This window comes from Lissotriton helveticus, chromosome 3_1, assembly GCF_964261635.1.
Source record: "Lissotriton helveticus chromosome 3_1, aLisHel1.1, whole genome shotgun sequence".
Classification (NCBI taxonomy): Eukaryota; Metazoa; Chordata; class Amphibia; order Caudata; family Salamandridae; genus Lissotriton; species Lissotriton helveticus.
In genome coordinates this window covers 1,587,246,043-1,587,265,900 of record NC_136061.1, presented here as the reverse complement: position 1 = coordinate 1,587,265,900, position 19,858 = coordinate 1,587,246,043, and the positions used below count along the sequence as shown (strand labels likewise).

At 44.9% G+C, this 19,858-nt stretch overlaps 1 protein-coding gene across 3 annotated transcripts in view; it reads right to left on the bottom strand.

Moving 5' to 3' along the window:
• ZW10 (zw10 kinetochore protein) overlaps positions 1-19,405 on the bottom strand; it is a 172,578-nt gene extending 153,173 nt beyond the window's left edge. Inside the window, exon 1 of one of the 3 annotated variants that reach the window (XM_078682353.1) lies at positions 19,314-19,405. In XM_078682353.1, the coding sequence (XP_078538479.1) occupies positions 19,314-19,319 (6 nt within the window). In that variant the 5' untranslated portion in view covers positions 19,320-19,405. Of the gene's footprint in view, positions 1-18,030; positions 18,223-19,313 lie in introns of those variants that run through there. The other 2 variants (XM_078682352.1, XM_078682354.1) reach the window with 2 other exon arrangements.
• Positions 19,406-19,858: the final 453 nt, after the last annotated feature.

Here is a 19,858-nt window from a genome sequence, read left to right as displayed (position 1 = left end):
TGCCAGGAAGTATCAAAGGTCGACCTCCTCTTTACTGCTGGCCAGTAGAGAAATTTCAGGGTATGTGGTCTTAACTACTCAGACCAAATAACAGGGGGCGGCATAGTTAATAACAGTTTGACGCGTCGGTATGGTTGTTGTAGAAATTTAGCGTACAGACTAATAAAATTGTCTAAACAGGGCATCACCACTGTGAAGATTAACAGATTTTTGGGGATCAATGTAGCAGAGGCAAACCCCACTTTAAAAAGCAAAGCTGGTGGAAAGTGGTTTTGGAGTCTTCTTTTTGGGGATGTATTAGCAGTCAGTGTCAAAGAATACTGCTTAGTTACAAGGTTTTTCCTCCGGCAATGGAGAAGGATCCTTTTCGGAAGGCAAGGGTAGAGAGAAGGGGAAGGGGTTGACTAGCCTCAAAAGGGGAAATTATTGTTTTTTCTCTGTTAAGGAATAACCAGTTGCTTTCCATCCACAACTGGAAATGGGTGAAGCACTAAAGAAAATTAATAAGTTTCATCAGTTCGTCCTCCGGCTTGAGGTGGAACTGTATATTGTCTGCATACATGTAAAAACCTATCTTAAAGGCACTCAAGATGGTAATGGGGGCCTATATTGTCTGCATACATGTATAAGCCTAACCTAAAGGCACTCAAGATGTTAATGGGGGGCCTTCAACACTGTATCCCACACTAAACTTCTACAAATCCTACATCAAAAAGGGATCAGTTACAAAGCCTTGGCATGGTGCGCCTCTTTTTGAACGGATCGGACCCAAACAATTCACATGGGAACCTGCACTTCCACATCAAAGAGTATCAAATACGGAGTCCCGCAGGGAGCTTCACTAAGCCCTACGCTGTTTAATGCATAAGTTTCGTCTCTGGCCGATATCAGCAGAAAATGGGGATTTGATGTATGCTCATAGGCTGATGACACTCAATTAGGACCACCTAATTAACTGCCTCACTGAACTTGCAGGCTGGATGTCCCAACACTGTCTAAAACTGAACGCCAGGAAATCGGAAGTCCTAGTTTTCAGGGGTGCCCATGGTATTTGGGACAATAGTTGGTGGCCCCAGGCACTGGGCACCACCCCAGAACCCAAACAATTGGCGAAGAACTTAGGCATTATCTTCGATGACAGCCTATCTATGCAGGACCAAATACGCCCAATGTGCGGAAAAGCCTATTCCACACAAAAACCTTTTAGACGACTCTTCCCCTGGATTCCACAGAATTGCAGACAAACGGTCACACAGGCTCTGCTTATGAGCAGGCTGGATTACGGCAATGCCCTTTACTTTGGCATGGCTGACTATTTTCTAGACTTCAGGTAGTCCAGAGTGTCGCGGCCAAACTAATATGCAACAAAAGAACATACAGTTCAGCATCATACTGCCTGAAGGAATTACATTGGCTACCGGTCCATCAGAGAGCAAAATTCAAGCTCCTCTGTTTTGCACACAGAACCCTATACAAAACAGGCCCACATATCCTTCAAGATAAACTACTTTTCTATATCCCCTAGCGAAACCTGAGATCTGGTCACCAAGCCCTTGCCTCTGTCAAACGCACAAACAAGGTCAGAATGGGCGACCGGTCGTTTTCCAAATCAGCCGCGGTCCTCTGGAATGGCTTGTCACTCGACCTCCGACTAACTAGCGACTATCTTCTGTTCAGGAAAAAACTGAAAACCATCCTGTTTCCTAGACACGGATCCCAACCTGCTCCTTTCAGTATACTCTATTTCCGTCCTAGCGCCATGATGTCCCTTGGGACAAATGATGCACTCTACAAATACAAAATACAAATGGTGACAAGGCAGAAGCTTGTGTGATGGCACGGTGGGTATTTGTGGTCCTGGAGAGGAATGGTCATAATTATATTTGGTGGAAATTGTTAGCAATAAGAACTCAAAGCATGACAGTGCTGTGTCAGTTACAAGGACTGTGGTGGAGAAATGCAGCCAAGGTCTTGGGCATGTGCATGAAGAATCGCTTTTATAATATTAAGAGATTTGATCTCTTAACCCTGGCAAGGTCTAAAACCTGATCCAAATCACTTGGGAAGCAGACGCCTCCATGTGTGGTGACAACTGGCGTGATACAATTATTTTGAGTTCCTCATGATGCACAGTAGGCTTGAGATATGTCTGTAACTGTTGAAAATGTCTGGATCAGCAAATCTTTTTTTAGGACCTGATAATAATTGCTTACTTCAAGTTTAATGGCCTGCAAGAGGACTCCAGTAGTGAGGGAGGAGTTGACTAGCTAATGATGATAGATAGGTATTAGTAGTTGGGAGGCGGAGGTTGATTTATCTAGAAATACAAATGTCACAGCAGGGTGCAAATTTCTTGAAGGAGGGCAGGATAAAGCTCATGACGGACTGAGAGACTGGCATTAAGTCACTGAAAGGGGTTACGCTGTTGCAGATTGTAGAGCTGGAAAAATTGGAGTTGGGATAGGTGTAATGGGCGCCACCAGGGTGCCAATTCGGTCAGTGAAGAAAGACGCATGTACATACACTAAAACGGAAGTGACTGACAAGCTAGACACTGAACCGGGAGACAACTTATATTTGAGCAACAATTCTTTGGTTGAGTTAGCAGAGTCATTAATGTGTCATTGAAAGTATTCCTTTCTTGCTCTGAAATAAGAAGATTTTAGCCTTTGGTCTTTGCAAGGAAGGCCATGGGCTCCGAAGGAGATTTAGAAATATTTCAGCATCTCTCAAGGATTCTGCTGTGTTGTTTCAGTTGGCAAGGTGGTCAGAGTACAGGTTACTAGCCTTTATATGGTATAGTTTGCAGGAGGACAAGAAAGCAAGAGTATACAGCCTTTGTTGGTTTGCTTTCCAGATAATCTAAGATACCAGCAAGGGATTCCAGGTGAGGGCCAGGAGTTTCACGGAAGGGGGTTGTGAAAATTATGAACAAAATTTTGCTATGAATTCTTGACCGAGTAGGCTGGCCAAAATGGGGAGCAGATTTGGATTACCACTCTAGCTCATTCTTAATACAGAACCAACTAGGAAGAGGATGGTTGAAGGAAGATTAGAAGTTCATCGGAGCCACGGAGAGGCATTGCTAAGGTGAGAGAGCAGCTTTGATAACGGCGTCACTACAAGCGCTCCTCCTCTCCCGTGCAAAAGCTCATGGGGCTATAGTTTGGTAACATTAGTAACTAAAACTCATATGATCATACCAATTGGGTATTGTATCACTGGATGTTTTTCTATATGCACTAAAATCTGCTAAATTGAGCAGGCAAACCATAAGGTTCTTTTCTAACATAGAGTGGTACAGGGATCACATTTTGGCCAGGGGGATGGCTTCAAAACATGTAGACTAGAGAGGTAGTAACCCATCATAGTATACAAACCCCTACTCCCCATTTATAATAATACCAGCTATAGGGAGTATTAAAATTTAGTTTCCACACAGCCAGGTATTTTTTAATCCCACTATGTTCACTCAGACCTTTCCACTCTCACATCACACATAATATCACTTGACTAATAAGTGCTCCAACATCATCGTCGGTCGTAGCACGCCCCATCCCGTCAGCGGGGCCGGAAGAACCAGATGGTGAAGCATGGCACCAAGGGTCCTTTTGGTGGGTGAGGGTTATTTTAGCAAAACAGTGTGTTTTTCCTATACAGACTTAGGAAAACTGACCAGCTTTGTTAAATACAGAAGAAAGAACGATAGTAACATTTCTATAGTTAAGTGTGCACTTTGTTTTTTCTGAAGATTATAAGTGCAATGGAACTGGTGACGTAATAGGTAGATCAGTGGATTCATTAACCAACAGGGTAAAGTCTAGGGAATCCATGACCTCAATAAAACGTCTAGTGAGCCTTCCACCCAGATCTTCTGCTCATTGAAGATGAGATCAGGGAAGTGATTGTTAGAATGTGAAGAGCAAGATCAAATAGATTGTGTGGAAGGAAGGGTGGAATTTCTTGGAAAGATTGTAAATCACAGCACAAACAAAGAGGAGGTTGGACTAGTTATTTGCCTGGAAAAGAGATATTCAAAAGACTCATAAAAATACTGCATGGTGACCCCACCACTCCTTCTCTATTTTTAAATAGAATTATATAATTAGGGGGAGAAGATTTGTTGAGTCCATCATTGAGGAAGTAGTAAACCAAGTCTCGATGGTGGTCAGCAGATTGTTGGGATCGAATTTTGATAACATGTATTATTGGCCTAATATATTCAATATAAACTCGTAGTTATAGAATCAGGTATTTAGAGTTCATTATGGCCGCTTATCGACCAACGATTCACTTTTTATTTGTTTGCTCCTATTGGTATAACCGGAGCCATTTTGTTTCGTTTCTCTATGTACAAATGCTGTTGCCCAGAAATCACGTGATTATGCCTTCTGCTCGAAACCACTGTGGCAGCCAAACTGCCTACGATAGTTGTTAGCTGGTAGCTCAAGGTCACACCTGCCCTTCTTGTGGGATGCGCACATTCTAGCAGAGCCCGTTCCTGTACTCCCCGGGATCCAGATAGACAGGGATGCACCTTACTGACCTGCCCCCGGAATAGCTTAGGCCTAGGCTACTAGCAAATCAATAGTGCCTTATATGGGTATTCCTCTTGGCTCACTGACAAGTTGTATTTTTCCTTGTAGGGTGTCATCTTGAACACATGAAACGTATATATGCTTTGTATTTTGAACATGTAATCAGTCTCCTCTGCGCACCTCCGAGGGTCGTGTAGACTGAGGCTCCCCTGTCAGGGCTTGCATTTGAAGAATAAACGATTGAACCTTCTCCATTGCAGACTGAATTATCATAACGTTCTATTGGTATATGAGCTATTGGTAAGTTTAGCCTGATAGATTTATTTTGAATCCTTCAGTTGGCAACTCAACCGGGACTCCGCGATAGGGTCGTCCCCTCCTGTAAACAGGGGTAACGGGACAAGGAGGCGTTCTGGCCGAGTGGGTGGACAGAAAGAGGATCCTGATTTGAGACAACCGTTTGTGGTATGAAAACAAGTCGTTCCACTCTCGAGCCCAGTATCCCTCCCAGCTACTGAAGACCCTACGCCGGAGTCCTACGGGCTTAACCCGAGAGAAGAACAGACTGTGCCTGTCTGTCTAGGTGTCGGCAGTGGAGAACTCGCAATCGACCTGAGTGCACCAGGTGAGTGATATTTGTGATTAAATTGGATAAGGATCACTCAGAGGGAGTGTTTCCTTTTTGAAGAGCAGTTAACTGTCTTTGTTGGAAGGTGGCCGGAGAAGCCAGACCACAAGGGAATCTGGGGATCTGCCGTTGCGGCGAAGGGGCTGCACGGGTAGAGACCCCACGAACTTGTTTGGTGAATAATTGAGACTACATCTGATGCCCTAGCAGAGTACGGCGTTGCTCGCTCGGCCGAATTCTCTCCGGGAAAGCCCTGGGAGCAACTGGGTAAGCTAGGGTTCTGGAGACGTGCCCAGATACTCGGCCCAACCAGAACAGGACTGTGGGATGGCCTGTGAGAGAGTTCGTGGTTCGCCTATCAGGTGTTCTCAGAACAGTTTGACGACTGTTCCTTTGTGGGAAACTTTTTGTTGGTCTGGAATTCTTTTGAATCGATTACCCGAACAGGAGTCAACGGGCTCTGTTCGTATTTGAAGACGTCATTTGCATTGAATAGGTTCTGAGAAGTATTTGCCTTGCACTGTTTTACAGCCCTTTACTGTGACAATTGAATGAAGAATGTATGAGTGACTGGTGAGAAGGGACGCGTCCGAATGGGTGTGTGTTTTGTGATTTTGTATCGAGAGAACGAGTAAAATAAGCATAATGTCTTGTTTTAGTAAAATATGTTTTGGGTGCTGCTGTCGACGAGGTACACTGCTTGAAGAAAGACAGCCGGCCCCTCCGGAGGGCAGTCCCAGTTTTGATATGCATGTTAAACATGGTCTACAACCGATTTTGTTTAATACCCTTTGGAACAAATACACGAAGGATAATTTGGAATTGCAATGGCCTCTTACGGGGTCTTTTGATGAGAAAAAGATTAATTATATACAGAATAAATTATTTATGAAGAAAAGCCATCAGTCAATGTTTGATTCCTTGAACCTAATGTTGAAGGAGGCGAAGAGACGACGGATCAGAGAAGAGAAGTTGGGAAGGCTGAAGAGTGGGCAGACGATTACTCAGAAAGCAGTGGCATACGATAAGGGAAAGATGGAAGAGAATATTGAAAGAATGGATAGACAGTTTCGATTAGAGACGAATAAAAGCTATGTGGCTCGACCAGAGACAGGAGATGAATTAGAGGAATTACTGGAGGCCCGTCCACCTCCCCCTTACGCCCCACAAGGCTTGTATCCAGCCGTGCCTGTGTTACGAGCTGACCAAGCGAGAGCCGTTCCGGCCGCCAAGGCCAAGCCACAGATAGGGGTGGTCGCCACGGCCCCCGCTGGCGGATCGGGACAGGATGCCCAGTTTTCCCCTCCTTCTCTTCGATTAACTACCTCACCCCTAATATCGCTTCGGCCGGACGCGGCTGTCCCTTCTCCCTTGCACCCTGTGTTTCTCTCCCCTCCGACTCAGACTACCTCAGATCTCCGGAATACACTTAGTCCGGGGGCCACGGCCAAACGACCGTTGTCTGACTTGAGTGATCAACGAGCTTTCACTCGGTCGCTGTTGGGACAGGAGGAGAGGAGAGCTATTATAATTCAGGCATCCCAGTGGATGCGGAATCCTATTTATACTTTGGAGGATATTTGGAGCACTATGAAGGATTTTGAACCCGTTGCACAACAGCTGGCTTTAGAAAGCATGGCGATTCGATTGATTTCCTTATGGGAACAGCATTTTGAGGAAGGACTTTCGCCTCAAATATTGCCTGATATAAGGGATCACGCTCATAAATTCCATCTCCAGATTGAGGAAGTCTATCAGAATGTGACATCGCTTTCGAATTATCGGGAACGGATGCACCGAAAGAGTGCCGAATGGGGAGCTCAGCACCCCATGAGAGAGGTGCATCCTCTCTTTTTCCCGGAAGTGCCCGAGATAAAGGACAATGGGGGAAATATCACCAGAGCACGTGTGGACGCTAGGCTTCAGGAACAATGGGTTTACACCCCTTGGAAACGAAGCGAGGTCCTTACGCTAAAAGCCCAGCTCCCAGACCCCCGTAAAAATCCCACAGCTTATTACAAAGAATTGACCGAAGCCGCCAATTCTGCCATTATGACTATAGCTGATATCGAGCTATTTTTTGGTCTCCTGATTCCGGTGGATATCTGGGGACAGATACATGATACGGACCATGCCCCTGAATTAGGAGGAACATGGGACCAATTAAAGAATTGGGATAAGGAACGAAAGCCAGGTGAAAAACCCCGGGATGAAATATTAGCAGTACCGGATAAAATTGTTACTTACACGAAGACCCTTCTCCCTCCGAGGAAAGTAGATTGGGATAAGGCTCCTCCCTCTCTCCTCTTCTTTTCAATCTTTATATTCGTCCCCTTATTGTTTGTCTTCTTGATCTGGGGGTCTCTGTGTATAATTACGCAGATGACCTCCAGCTTGTCTTTGATCTTTCCTCTTCTTCTCACTCCTTATCATTTTTTCGCTCCACTCTGGTTTTTATTTCTGGATGGATGAGCGCCAATCATCTCAAGCTCAATCCAGACAAGACTGAGCTTGTCTTGACTGGTGGCTCATCCAGTCCTTGGTCCTCTGCTTTCTGGCCCCCTATCTTTTGTCCCCCTCTTACCCCGGTTTCCTCTGTTAAAACGCTGGGCATCAAGGTCAGCCAGGACCTGTCAATGCACGGCCAGGTCAGCTCTGTAGTGTCCTCTTGCTTTCTCTCCCTCCGTCTGATTCGAAAAATTCCCGTTTTTTTACCCTGGATTCCCTCAAAATCATCATTTCGGCCCTTATCACCTCCCGCCTTGATTATGGAAACAGCTTGTTCGTGGGCATCCCTGCCTACGAAACTCGCCGTCTCCAAGTAATCCAAAATCAGGCTGCCCGTCTTATTTTTCATCTTCCCAAAACTCACCACATCACTCCTGTCCTTAAATCACTTCACTGGCTACCTGTTTTTCAGAGATCCCTATTTAAACTAGGGTGCCTAGTCTTCCGGGCTGTTGATCGCTCTGCTCCGGCGTTCATCAATACCCTGATCTCCACTCACACCCCTGCCCGTACCCTCCGTTCTTCTACTTCTGCCCTCCTCACTGTTCCCCGCTTCCGCAAAACCCGCACTGGTGGTACCAGATTCTCTGTTCTTGCCCCCCGGTTCTGGAACTCCCTCCCCCTATCTATGCGCTCAATTCCTATTTTCTCACACTTCCGTAAAGCGCTCAAGACCTTCTTGTTTGCCCAGGCATACTCCTGTTAACCTCCTCGGCCCTGTTCTGTTCTGTCCAGTAGAGCTCTCAGCGCCAGGAAGCCGCTTGGCCACCGTACGCTCAATAAATACCTTATTCATTCATTCATTCATAAATTAACAGCGTGTAAACAGAAAAAGGACGAAAGTGTGTCCGATTTCTTCACTCGGTTTGAGAACGTTTTCATTGATTTTAGTGGCCAGAACCTCTCTACAGAGGGAGGAATTAGATTATTTGTAAATAGGTTTGTCACAAATTTGCTCCCGGAGGTTATGTCCCATCTCCAATCGGCTGAGAGCACATGGACCACGGCTGCACCATCTGTTATCCTTAGTATGGCCCAATATTATGAACATCGTGAGAATGAGAGTAAGGAAAGATCAGAGAAAAAGACTAAGGATCTAAAAACTAGAGTACTATTGCAGCAAGTCAGTAGAGGGCAAAATTCAGGACGAGGAGTGCAAGGCTCGTTCCAAAGAGGCCAGGCGACAGGAAGAGGCAGAGGAGGCCCTCCGAATGTGGGGATAAACCAATGTTCCTACTGCAAGGAGGAAGGACATTGGAGGGTGGATTGCCCTCTGTTGTTGGCAAGGAACGGACCTAGTAGAGGACGAGGAAGAGGTCGAGGGAACATAGATCGAAATAGTATGAGAAGGAAGGAGTCACAGCATGAGGGTTCTCGTAAAAATCATTTTGATGATCCTCAGAATAGACAATACTACAACGAGACTTATAAGGATGACAGGTATGATGAACGAGATTATGCATGAGACAGCCAAGGACAGAGCAGGGGCCATATTACAGTACCAGTTGACCAAGAGGTCAACTGTAAAAGGAGAACTGTTGTGTACATCGGGAAAGTTTTTAGTGGATACTGGGCAATGAGTAGTTCAGTCGCCCATACACTGGTCCCAGGGGCAGCTCTGTCTGGCCAAAATAATGTATCAGTAGGATTCTCTGGAATACCGGTAGTGAGCCCCGTTTCAAAACCTCTGCCTTTTATGATCGGTCCCATCTCCATGCACACGCCCTTTCTTCTCACTTCTAATTGTGGTGAAAACCTTTTAGGGTTGGATATCTTGAAAAGATTGCATGCACGTATTTATTGTTCCCCTGATGGTGTTTTTCTGACAATGCAGAAGCCGCCTGTGGAAATGACCCAATACTTTGCTAAGAATGAGACTTTGCCTCCGGAATTCTCTACCATTCCTCAGACATTATGGGCAACAGGGGACACCGATGTTGGTCTGTTAAGAATAGCCCCTGAGTCAATAACAGTGAAACAGAGTATAAGATTTCACCAGAAGGTGAACAAGCCTTGTTGCATATCATTCGTGACCTCATTGACAAGGGAGTAGTGGGAGAAACAGCTGCGAATGTTTGCAATAGTCCAATTTTGCCGATTCTGAAAAAGACTCCAATTGATGGTGCCCCTGATTATAAGTCCGCATATCGTTTTGTGATTGACGTTCGAGCGGTCAATAAAATAGTAGTCCCTCAATACCCGGTGGTACCAGATATTACAGCAATTTTACAATGATTCCCCCTACCGCACAATATTTTTCTGTAATAGATTTAAAAAACGCTTTCTTTAGCATCCCAATTCACCCTGATAGCAGACATATCTTCGGATTCTCATTAGGAGGCCGAAGCTTTAGATTTACGCGTGCTCCTCAAGGCTATACAGAAAGTCCCAGCATATATAGCCAGGCTTTCAAAGCAGTCCTGGATGAATTAATTTTGCCTGCCGGTAATGCGATCATTCAATATGTGGATGATATTTTGGTGGCCTCCGATACAGAGGAAGGCTGCAAGGAAGAGACTGTGAAATTGTTACATCATTTGGCCAATTTAAGGAAATAAAGTCTCCCTCTCCAAATTTCAATATTGTCGACAGGAAGTGACCTATCTTGGCCACTTACTGTCGAAAGCGGGGAGACGACTAACACCGGAACGAATATCTGTAATTACTAACATGTCTGTACCTCGTACTCAACGTGATGTCCGTGCTTTTCTTGGCATAACCTCTTACTGTCGCCAATGGATTCCTAACTATTCACTCCTCTCTAAACCCTTGTTGTATTTGACTACCAAAGATGTGCATGAACCCCTACCCTGGACGGATGATTGTCAAGAAGCCTTTGATTCTTTGAAATCTGCTTTGTGTTCTGCACCTGTCTTGGGTACCCCGGATTACCGGAAGCCTTTTTCACTTTATGTGCACGAGGTGGACGGTTGTTCCCTTTCAGTGTTAACACAGGGTTTTGGGGGAAAACAGAGACCCTGTGCCTTCTTTTCATCAGTACTAGACATGGTCGCACAAGCCCTTCCCAGTTGTCTGAGGGCCACTGCGGTGGTAGCGGTGGTCATCCGACAATCAGAAGGTATAGTTTTGAATACAGATCTCACAGTCATCGTACCGCATGCTGTGGATATTCTGTTAAATAGAACTAAGACCTAGCACCTTACGAGTGCTCGTTTAACAGGATACGAACTGACATTGTTTGCACCCCACATTACAATTAAAAGATGTGCTACATTGAATCCAGCAACTTTATTGCCTCTCCCATCCAATGATAAAAAGGACGATATCCATGATTGTATATTTAGAACTGAAGAGGAAACAAAAGGGCGTGTAGATCTTACCGACACCCCTTTACCAGAACCCCAAGGAGAGTTGTATGTTGATGGTTCTTGTTTTAAATTACCAGATGGTACTGCAACAGCTGCGTATGCTATTACGACCCTGACAACGGTGGTGAAAACCACTAGGATTTCACATCACTCAGCCCAGGCAGCTGAACTAATAGCTTTGTTACGAGCATGTGAAATCAGTAAAGGCCTGAGAGTAAATATTTATACAGACAGCCAGTACGCCTTCGGCGTTGCCCATAGTTTTGGGAGGCTGTGGAGGGAAAGGGGTTTCTTTACCACAAATGGCCACAAAATTCAACATGGTCCTTTAATTGATCGATTGTTACTTGCCCTGACACTACCAGATAAAGTTGCCATCATTAAATGCAGTGCTCACAAGAAAGTCATTGATTCCACAGGAAAGGGAAATGCGTATGCTGACTCAGTAGCCAAGGAAACAGCGCAAACTAAGATGACTCCCATGTTTCCTAGTGCTTCAGCTCGGTGGGTGGCGGAAACATCTGTGTTTGACAATACCATTGAAAGTGAGTTACAGAAAGAAGCTACCATAGATGAAGCAATTGGATAAAAATGAATGTTGGATAGATAGAACTGAGAAGCAGCGTTGGTTACTTCCTAATGCATTGGTATATGCTGTAGTGACTATGGTTCATGGTCCAGCACACATAGGAGCAAAGGGTATTTGTGCAGTGTTAGACCCAGTCTGGAATAACCCAAATATTCCCAAAACTGCAGTACATGTGGTTAAGTATTGTCCTGTGTGTTTGCGTTATAACTCAGGGGGTAGAGAATCTGTCCTGAGTGGAAATTTTGCACCACCATCTTTGCCATTTGAAGTTATACAAATAGATTACATACAAATGGAGAGAGTGAACAACTTGAAATATGTCTTGGTGGTGGTTTGTGCTTTCAGTAAATGGGTTGACGCCTACCCCAAGGAAGCCACTGCAGTTGCAACTGCCAAAGCCCTGGTGAAAGAATATTTCCCTAGATATTGCGTGCCCCGGATTATCTGGTCTGATAACGGGACGCATTTTAATACCTCACTGGTTCAGAGTGTTTGTGATGGTTTACAAATTAGGCAGAAATTTCATGCAGCCAGGCATCCCCAGTCAGCTGGTCTAGTTGAAATATATAATGGTATATTAAAACTAAAGATGGCCAAGATTTGTGCTAGTACTGGATTAAAATGGCCCGATGCCCTCCCTTTAGCATTATTGTCTCTAGGAACGACACCACACACACAAGAACGGGGTTATCGCCTTATGAGGTAATTTTCAATGTATGCCTTGACTAAAGATCTGCGTTCTATTCATCAACAGGTATCCGAGACATTGCGGCCGCTACCAGAGGGTCCGGGACATCGGTTGGAACCAGGCAGGTGGGTTCTGGTGAAGAACTATCAACGGAAATCGAGTTTGGAACCGAAGTGGTCTGAACCCTACCAGATCATACTAGTCACAAGGTCGGCCGTGAAGGTGCATGGGCGCAAACATTGGATCCATGCGAGCCATCTGAAGCGCCTCCCGTTCCCTTTGATTTGCAAAACCGCGAAGGAATCCCAAGCCAAGAAGGAGAGTCGCTTCAGAGCCTTGTGCCTTTTTCAGAAGCCCGAGAAGAGGGGCAGACAAGTGAAGCGGTGCCCCCAGTTGACAGGGCATCGGCTCAATCAGCAGAGGCCAGTGTTTCTGGTACATCACAGGGTTCGAATGCATCTGATGCCTGTGCAACTGAGTTATTTTCTGATCAAGAGCGACCTGGTCGCTGTAACTACGACCTGCGGCACCGAAAACAGCGCGGTACCCCAGATTCTCATGGTAGGAGTCAGGGAAAGACTTGAGTTGAGAAGCATCGGATAGACGCACTGGGGTACTGAGCGAGACACTGGACTGAACTCGTTGAGAGCTTGGAACGCTGTGCTAAATAGCTCTGTTCAGAAAGAAAGACTGAGTTGGGGGCTGCGGTTGTTCTACGGGACGAAGGAAGTTGTTTGCTCTTTGATGGATGACAAGAGTCTGCCTGTGAGGCTCTAAACGGACACAGGGAAGAAGAACCCCTCTGGTGGCGTGCGTGCTTTGTGGATACAAAGATAGTTTTTTGGGACTTATAGAGAGGGACCGAGTTAGATCTGGACTTATAGAGAGCATGTTTCCTTTTGCTTGATTTGCAATGGAGGATGAAAGGCCACTAGCCCCTCGGCGATATGTGGATAATATGCATTTATTTTCCGGATGGTCCACCAGAGTGAAGGTGGCATTCGTTGCATTTATCGTTATCATTACAATAATTATGATGAGTGTATTTGTATACTTAGAGTTTCAGCATCCTTTACAGAAGCTGTTAGGAACTACTGTTGCCCCGGAAGAACATATCTTCTATTCTTTACCCCCTCACAAGGCAAGACATAGGGAAACGTATATGAAAAATGTTTTTATTGAAATGTTGCATCAGACTCACAGCACCACAAACAAAACAAATTGTTGGGTATGTGGGTTACTTCTCTCAGTCATGCATCAGCATGAACTATTCATTTTCTTGCCAATGTCTTATTTAGCTAGCTGTGAAGCCTGGTTCCAATTATTGACTCTGATGTATTCACATTATGTAGCCGAACCAAAAATGTATACTGAGAAGGATTATGAGGCCATTCTGAAGTATATAGAACACCATCAAGGATTTGACGCAGAAGGAAATGGTGGAGAGGGCTCTTTGGACCCCAATGCTTGCATGAATGTATACACTGATTATAAAAATATTACGTGGTTAATGGAGGAAATGCAGGATTTTGAAATTTTCAATGACACTATGTATTTTCAGTATTTTAAAGAACGGAACGTTACGAATGACAAAGCATTGCCAATCCCCATTATCAATACTATCTCTCCCTTCTGCATACAGGGACGAGGCCATGTTAAGGTAGGAAAGAGCAGACGTTATTATACCTACACTTTACAGGTATATAGTACCCCACCTATGATTACTCCACCAGATGTATATTTCGTCTGTGGTGAGAATGCATATACATGGCTCCCACGAGGATGGGCAGGAAGCTGTTATCTCTCGTTTCTGTACCCTCCTGTTTATATTGCTCCACCTGATTATCATTGCACTCACCAGTTAGTTGAAAAAGGGGTAGTGGTTAGCCGAAATATTAGGAGCTTTGACACTGATAGTACTGATGAGACAGACACTTCCCTGCAGCAATTCGAGGATTTTGCCAAAGGTCTCACCCCCTTTTGGGGACCTATGTTCAATAGCCACAGTATACGACGCTTGTCCCGTATAGTTGAGAACGTGGTCCAGACCACCACTGGGATCTTAACTAACATTACCATAGAGCTTCAGGCGACTAGGCTTGTTTCGCTTCAGAACCGGATGGTTCTTGACGTCATCCTCGCAGATAGAGGAGGAGCCTGTCGTGTGAACGGCAGATCTTGCTGCGTGTATATTCCTGATTCAGCCCCTACCATTCACCTTGCTATACAAAAACTACATAGACGAGCCAGCGAAGCACACGTAGATAACGGCACCTGGACCCTTAGCGGTTGGTTTTGGGGTCTTTTAGCTACTTGGGGTTGGAAGATATTTATGGTGCTTGCTGGAGCTTTTGGAGTAATATTTACCTGTTGCCTGTGTCTTCAATGTGGCCCGGCCTGCTGCTCATTCTGTGCAGCAAGGATAACATCTGCTCTGAATTTTTCTCGTCAAGCAAAGGCCGAAAAGCAGATGATCCAAAAGGAGGTGTCAGATCTCATGCAGATCGATGAAGGAGTTTTCGTAGAATAAATCTAGTTATATTGGCTATAGTAGGCCAAAAGGGCCGTCTGTTGGGATCGAATTTTGATAACATGTATTATTGGCCTAATATATTCAATATAAACTTGTAGTTATAGAATCAGGTATTTAGAGGTCATTATGGTCGCTTATCGACCGACGATTCACTTTTTATTTGTTTGCTCCTATTGGTATAACCGGAGCCATTTTGTTTAGTTTCTCTATGTGCAAATGCTGTTGCCCAGAAGTCACGTGATTATGCCTTCTGCTCGAAACCACTGTGGCAGCCAAACTGCCTACGATAGTTGTTAGCTGGTAGCTCAAGGTCACACCTGCCCTTCTTGTGGGATGCGCACATTCTAGCAGAGTCCGTTCCTGTACTTCCCGGGCTCCAGATAGACAGGGATGCACCTTACTGACCCGCCCCCGGAATAGCTTAGGCCTAGGCTTCTAGCAAATCAATTGTGCCTTATATGGGTATTCCTCTTGGCTCACTGACAAGTTGTATTTTTCCTTGTAGGGTGTCATCTTGAACACATGAAACGTATATATGCTTTGTATTTTGAACATGTAATCAGTCTCCTCTGCGCACCTCCGAGGGTCGTGTAGACTGAGGCTCCCCTGTCAGGGCTTGCATTTGAAGAATAAACGATTGAACCTTCTCCATTGCCGACTGAATTATTATAACGTTCTATTGGTATATGGGCTATTGGCAAGTATAGCCTGATAGATTTATTTTGAATCCTTCAAGATGGAATCTTCTTTTGTCACGGTTAAGATCAGAGATTTTTCAGGTGTTTTTAACTATGGGGGTGCAAGATAGAGCTTTGACTGGGATGCAGGATAAAGTATTGGTAGTTGGAAATTTTCCTACATGACAAGCACTATTTTTACTTTAACACCTCTCTTCAGAGAGAGTAAAATTAAAGTAGCTTCTTGTATCAAGTTATAGCTGATATCGTTGATCAGAACATTTTACTAGTGTACTGTGGGAGGAAGCATTCAAGTTTTTTTGTATACAATACTCCCTACTTTTTTAACCAGTGGGAGCAGTGTACTACAGCTTTCAGAGTGATTAAATACTACAGAGTCCCACCTCAAACAAAGTAAATGCAACTCCTGCTCTCTGTATTGTATCAGCAAAAAGTAATAGTCCTACACAGCTATTCATCTCTGGGGCAGTCCCCTCTACTCTACCACGAAGATCTCAGACAATACCCTAAACTGCTTCACCCTCCTATGGAGCGGTTTTGTAGGTCTCACCTAGGCAGCGCTTGCGCGGTCTCTTCGAGACATGCTGTATTCTTCTGCCCATCTTTTTAATTGGCTGCTGTCCCTGTCCTTTGTAAATGGTGGCTTTTCATAGGTCTATAGGCTTAGTAGCCCCCGCTTAGTACCCCCTTGTCTCTTCATGCAACCTCCCATTAGGACACCCCTTTAAATGTGTTTGAGATCCCCTTGTTTTAATTAAAGCATCAGAGCACTATTTTCTTACAGGGCTCCAGGCAGGACACATGTTTGGGCCCAAGCTAGGCTGGCAGTGGTTATTTCACTCACTAGCACATCTCACAATCTTACAAGACCTTCTATAAATTTCCCTTCATCAGCTCCACACAGAGTAAAACCTAATCCGGAATTAATATAATTATTTTGTCACATTTCAAAGCTATAACTGTATATATGGACTTCGCTATTTGAATGTATTCGAGGTACTGTCTTGCATATAATGCATTATGGGTAGGGAGGATTTACCTTATTTACTGCAGTGTGCCGTACCATATGTAACCAAGAGGTTCCATGAGACCTCTTTTGGCCACATATGGTAATGTACCCTGCAACATTACTAGGTAAAAATCAAATAACTCCAACAAATACGAGACCGACTGCATTTCCAATGCAGTAGGTCTCGCATTTGTTGAAGTTAGAGCTGTTGGCGTTGAAAATGACAATGTTTCTTACCTTTGATTTTTTTTATACTATTGGCAATAGTGCTATGCAAATATACTAACTCCACTGCTAATAAAACAATTAAAGTAAAAAAGGTTATTTTCAACGCCAACAGCTCTAACTTTTAACAAATGTGAGACCGGTTGCCTTGCAAAAACGCTTGTCTTACTTCCTACCTACACTCATCCATCCTAGGTCACTCCTCCTCCTCATCCCTGCACAATTGCTGACCTAGGTGTCTGTTCCCTGTTCTCTATAATCAAGACGTAACACCTTATCTTGCTTTCTTCCAACAACCTGCAAGGTGATGATCTAACATGTATACCCCTCCTCCACCCATAATCTCCCATTCTGCTTACCTTAACTCTACCCCCCCGCCACCCTCCCCCCCCCCCCCCCCCCCCCCCCCCGCCGATCCCCTCCCACTGCAGGGCTGGCAATCTTGATACCTGTCTTATTTATCTCCTTTACCATTAGAACCCCACCCGTCTCACAGCACCATAACCAATTACTAGTCTGTGTGCACATCTCCATCCTGGGTTTTCACCCCCTTTACTGTGACGTTATGCTTTGCAGTTAATGGTCTTGGGACATCCGCCCGCCCTACCACCAAAAAAGCTGTCACACTCATTAGACAGCTAACGCAGTCCAACACAACTTATGATCTTGGCGATCGTCCCTCTCCTCAATCCCAAACTTTCATTCCTAACTTGCCCTCCACCACACTTCTGTACAGCTGTTAGTTTCAATCACTTTCCTGAGGGCTTGAAGTGGGCCGCAGGTAATTCGAAAAAGCAGCTGCTGAGGCAGGTTCCTGTCGGGCTCTCCATTCTTGCCCTCACCCTCAGGGTAGATTTTGTTTTAAGTTCAGCAGCAGCACCACTCTTTACTGCCTTTAAAGTAACTTCAAAGAGACTCGGTATAGTTCTTTCACAGTCTCATCATATCAGAACGTAAACATTTTCAATATCATCTACAATGAAGCCATAGTTGTTCTTTTTTTATTTTACTTCTGCAACTAATAACCATTGACAAAGCCAATAGTTCTGGCTTGTAGGTATGTTACTTGTTGCATTAAATATCTAGATACAATGACTGAAACAGTAGAATACCAGTCGTGCGGCACATTATGTTAAGCACAGATTTAAGCTTACGTGTTTTTAAGCCATGTCCTTAATTGCATCGCCCACGCCCCTTTAGAGACCCTATAGTTTTTCATCCCATTTAAAGCCCCGATTGCCCCCTGTCTCTTTTCTAGCCTACAATGAAATGACAGCCCCTTTACCTTGATCTTCTCCACCCTCGTGCACAGCTTACTGAGCTTGGTACTTAAGTCCTCCTTTTCTAGCTTTCCAGAGTGTGCTAACACCTCGGTAACGAAAGAAGCCATGTCAGCTGCAGAATCTCCAGACTCCCGCGTCTGCACTATCTCCTCCGCCCCTGCAGAACCTTTCAAACTCGACTTGGCACAGTAACGCCATCTGCATAGAGGAAGGACTGAAGCGGCTCATAACAGGAGCCGTCATCTTCAAAACGAAACCGCTTTACTGTATTTTGTATTATCAATACTAAATAAATAAAACCTATGATTTATAAATCTTTTGTAATGTTTCTGATGAATCTATTCAGAAAACTCCACATGTTTGTAATTGCGTGTGTAAATCCAATATTTCAGTACGTTCTTATAATTCCGTATAAATTAAGAACCTTACCTGGATTTTTAAATAAAGAAAAAGTTAGCCTTTTATCGACGTTAAAACTTCCTCTTTGCCAAACGCACCTTACACATACTCCGCTAAAGTGTGATATTCCAAGATGGCCGGCATTTTTCTCGAATTTGGACGAGGATGTTGCTCTTTGAAGAAACAGAAGAAGGACGACTTGATGTTTTTATAGATCTAAAAAATGTTTTGTGTACGTATCCTCGAACAAGTTGAACATTGTTTCTCAAACATCCGGATTTTCCGCGTTCTGTTTCAATAGTGACTGATATACAAACCCTATTGAAAAGCTATGTTGATAGTAACGCTGGTTTAGGATGACCAGATTTATAGAAGCAAAAACTGGGACAAGGGTACGACATAAAAGTAGGACTTAAGCCTTTTAGCCTTACTTCTATTGCTGGCCTGTCCCGTTTTTAGGGCTCGCACTGCGACGCAATCGCGAAAGCGATTGTCGCAGTGGAGTCCTATTGTAGTCAGTTTTGCTTTCAAGGACTAACGAGGTTTGGGACAACAGACTGGAACGCGCACGAACGCAGCCTGCCGGAATCGGATCAGGTCGCGCGCATCAACACGCGCTCCGATTCCGGCAGGCTGTTTAAACAGACAGGTACACAGACATACAGAGCCCCAACCCCCCGCCGCTCACACACACACACCAGTGCACCTACACGCACGCACTCACACACACACAGCCCCCCCGCCGCACACACACACACACCAGCGCACCTACACACACGCACGCACACACACATACAGAGACCCCTGCCCCCCCGCCGCCGCCGCACATATACACACACACACACACAAGCGCACCCCCTCCCCCCTACAACTAAGCCCCACTTACCGCCATTCTGGACTTCTGCAGCCTCCGCGGGGCTCTCCCTCGGGCATGGGAGCCCCGCTCTCAGGCACTCCGTGGGCGCGTGCGTGGGCTTCCGAAGATGGAAGTCCCGCCCCACGGAAGGTTTCGGTTTCCTCACTACACTTGTTGTCAGTTGCCTTGTTCTCACTGTGTTTATTCAGTATATGGGGCATGTTCTATTATAATCCTGTAGTTTTAAGTTTGTACCAGTGCTGTGAGCTATCATCTTTCAGCCTCGATACCAAAAACGTTTTTATTGTGAGCAAGTGCATGTTATCTGTAGTAGCCGTGGCGCTTTTCTTTTCTTTTTCTTTTCGCTTTTATTACGAGCCCCGTGCTGTCATTTTCCGTGTTTTGCCTTTTGTATTGCATATGCATCATGTCCTAATACGTAATAATCCGCTTTTATTTCAGTTGCATATCGTGCTGTTATTTTCCATGTTCGTGTCCGTGGTTATTGTCAAGGCGATCATGTCATAATCCTAATTCGTTTTCATTTCAGTTGCATATCATGCTGTAATCTCGTG